At 39.3% G+C, this 1,849-nt stretch overlaps 1 protein-coding gene across 2 annotated transcripts in view; it reads right to left on the reverse strand.

The window, feature by feature from the left end:
* Ssh2 (slingshot protein phosphatase 2) overlaps positions 1-1,849 on the reverse strand; it is a 257,711-nt gene that overhangs the window by 25,650 nt on the left and 230,212 nt on the right. For both annotated transcript variants that reach the window (XM_050128657.1, XM_050128656.1), the window contains one exon: positions 707-907. In XM_050128657.1, the coding sequence (XP_049984614.1) occupies positions 707-907 (201 nt within the window). The remainder of the gene's footprint in view (positions 1-706; positions 908-1,849) is intronic.

Consider the following 1,849-nt stretch of genomic DNA (forward strand, 5'->3'; position numbering starts at 1 on the left):
TTTTTTTTAAAAGAGTGGGCTATTTCTGGGCATAATCCTCAAATAGGAGAGTATACAGTTGGTACATGACCAAAATTACTAGAGAGTGCAATAAAACTAAATGCTGAAAAAAAATCACAGCAGGTATTTTTTGTTTAAGAATTTTAGGGAATACCAGCAGCACCTTAGGAGTTAACTTTAGGAGCGTCCATAAGTATCCATCTTGAATAGGCTGTAGTCAGCATCATAAGATACTGACAGGGCTGGAGAGATGGCTCAGTGGTTAAGAGCTTTGCCTGCTCTTCCAAAGGTCCTTAGTTCAATTCCCAGCAACCACATGGTTGCTCACAGCCATCTGTAATGAGACATGGTGCCCTCTTCTGGCCCGTACTATATACATAAAAACAAACAAACAAACAAAAAAATCTTTAAAATTAAAAAAAATATACTGACAGGTGTTAAATTAAATGTACACTTAATTGAAAACTGAAATGTGGTTCTAATATTTCTTTTAGTCTATATCTATCAAATACCTGAAAGATTACCTGTTTAATCTTCCATGCTAATCTTAAATTCACATTTTGAAAAAAACTTGATTGAGAAATAAATTCAAGTTAAAAAATACCACATCCGAGTTAGGCTAAGAACTGGCTGCTGAAAATTGCTCTACAGCTTGCTTATGGAAGTGTAAAGGAATGAGAGTCAGAGAAAGCCACTTAGGACTCACCTTGCCAGCAAGATCCCTTGGTATTCTTCCAGTTGTCTCATGAAGCTGGGGTTAGGCTTTGTCACTGTTCGTCTTTCCTTCACATAGTCATAGGCTCGATCCAGATTCCAGCCATACTCCTTCATTGCATAGGCAATCACAGTGGAGGCGGAGCGACTCACCCCCATTTTGCAGTGCACAAGGCATTTAGATCCATGTTTCCTGGTTGAAAGATTGAGGTGAAAAAGACAGGACAACAGATAGTAAGTACAGTTTAAGGTTTTAGGTTCCTGTATTTTTCTCCTTTTTTTTCTGTTATGCAATGCTTTCTTCTTAGTACATCCATGTGCCTCTATGATCAAATATGAGGGTAAAGTAAGCAGCTTTAACTGTACTTTAAAATAATATTTATTTGTTTCCCAAAGACAATGTTTCTCTGTGTAGTCCTAGCAATCCTGGACCGAACTCTATAGACCAGGCTGGCCTTAAACTCAGAGATCCATCTCTCTCAGCCTCCCCAATGCTGGGATTAAAGGAGTAAAGGAGTGTACCTCTACCACCCAGCTCCTTTTCTTTTTTCAATTTTAATATAAAGTCTCTTAATCTACTCAGTAAAGATTTGTCAAGTATTTAGCATATATAAGATAATATGTACAAGGTGCTAACACAAACTTAAGTAACAGTTTTATCCTAAAGGGTAGGATTTAGTTCCAGAAACAGATCATTAAAATTCAATGTGTACTGAAGGTCACAAAGTGGAGATGGGAATTTAGCTTTGGGAGCTGGAGCTCATTTCTTGTGTGACGGAGCCCAGTTCACTCACAGCCCTCAGGCATGGCTCCTGGCTGGCAGGCTCCTTTGTTACAGGTGTGGTAATGACTCCTCTGATTTATTCTAATAGAATTGTTTCTAGTGAAGTTCCCAGGAAGGGCTCTGTCCCTGGAGGAAAGCAGACGTGAGGCTGACTTTTCTTCTCCATTCAGACACAACTGTAGATCGCACTTTTCACACACCACCACAATCCCAGAGAGAACAGTGTGATACATCACATGGCTTTCTCAGTCATGAAGTCGGAATGAATGAGAGCTGCCAGTTTTTTTGCATGCTCTGAACTAAATTCAGGATTCCACACATTCTAAGGACATGCTTTATCACTGATCTGTG

Source organism: Alexandromys fortis, unplaced genomic scaffold (genome assembly GCF_014885135.2).
Source record: "Alexandromys fortis isolate MF-2015 unplaced genomic scaffold, M_Fortis_MF-2015_v1.1 scaffold_80, whole genome shotgun sequence".
Lineage (NCBI taxonomy): Eukaryota > Metazoa > Chordata > Mammalia > Rodentia > Cricetidae > Alexandromys > Alexandromys fortis.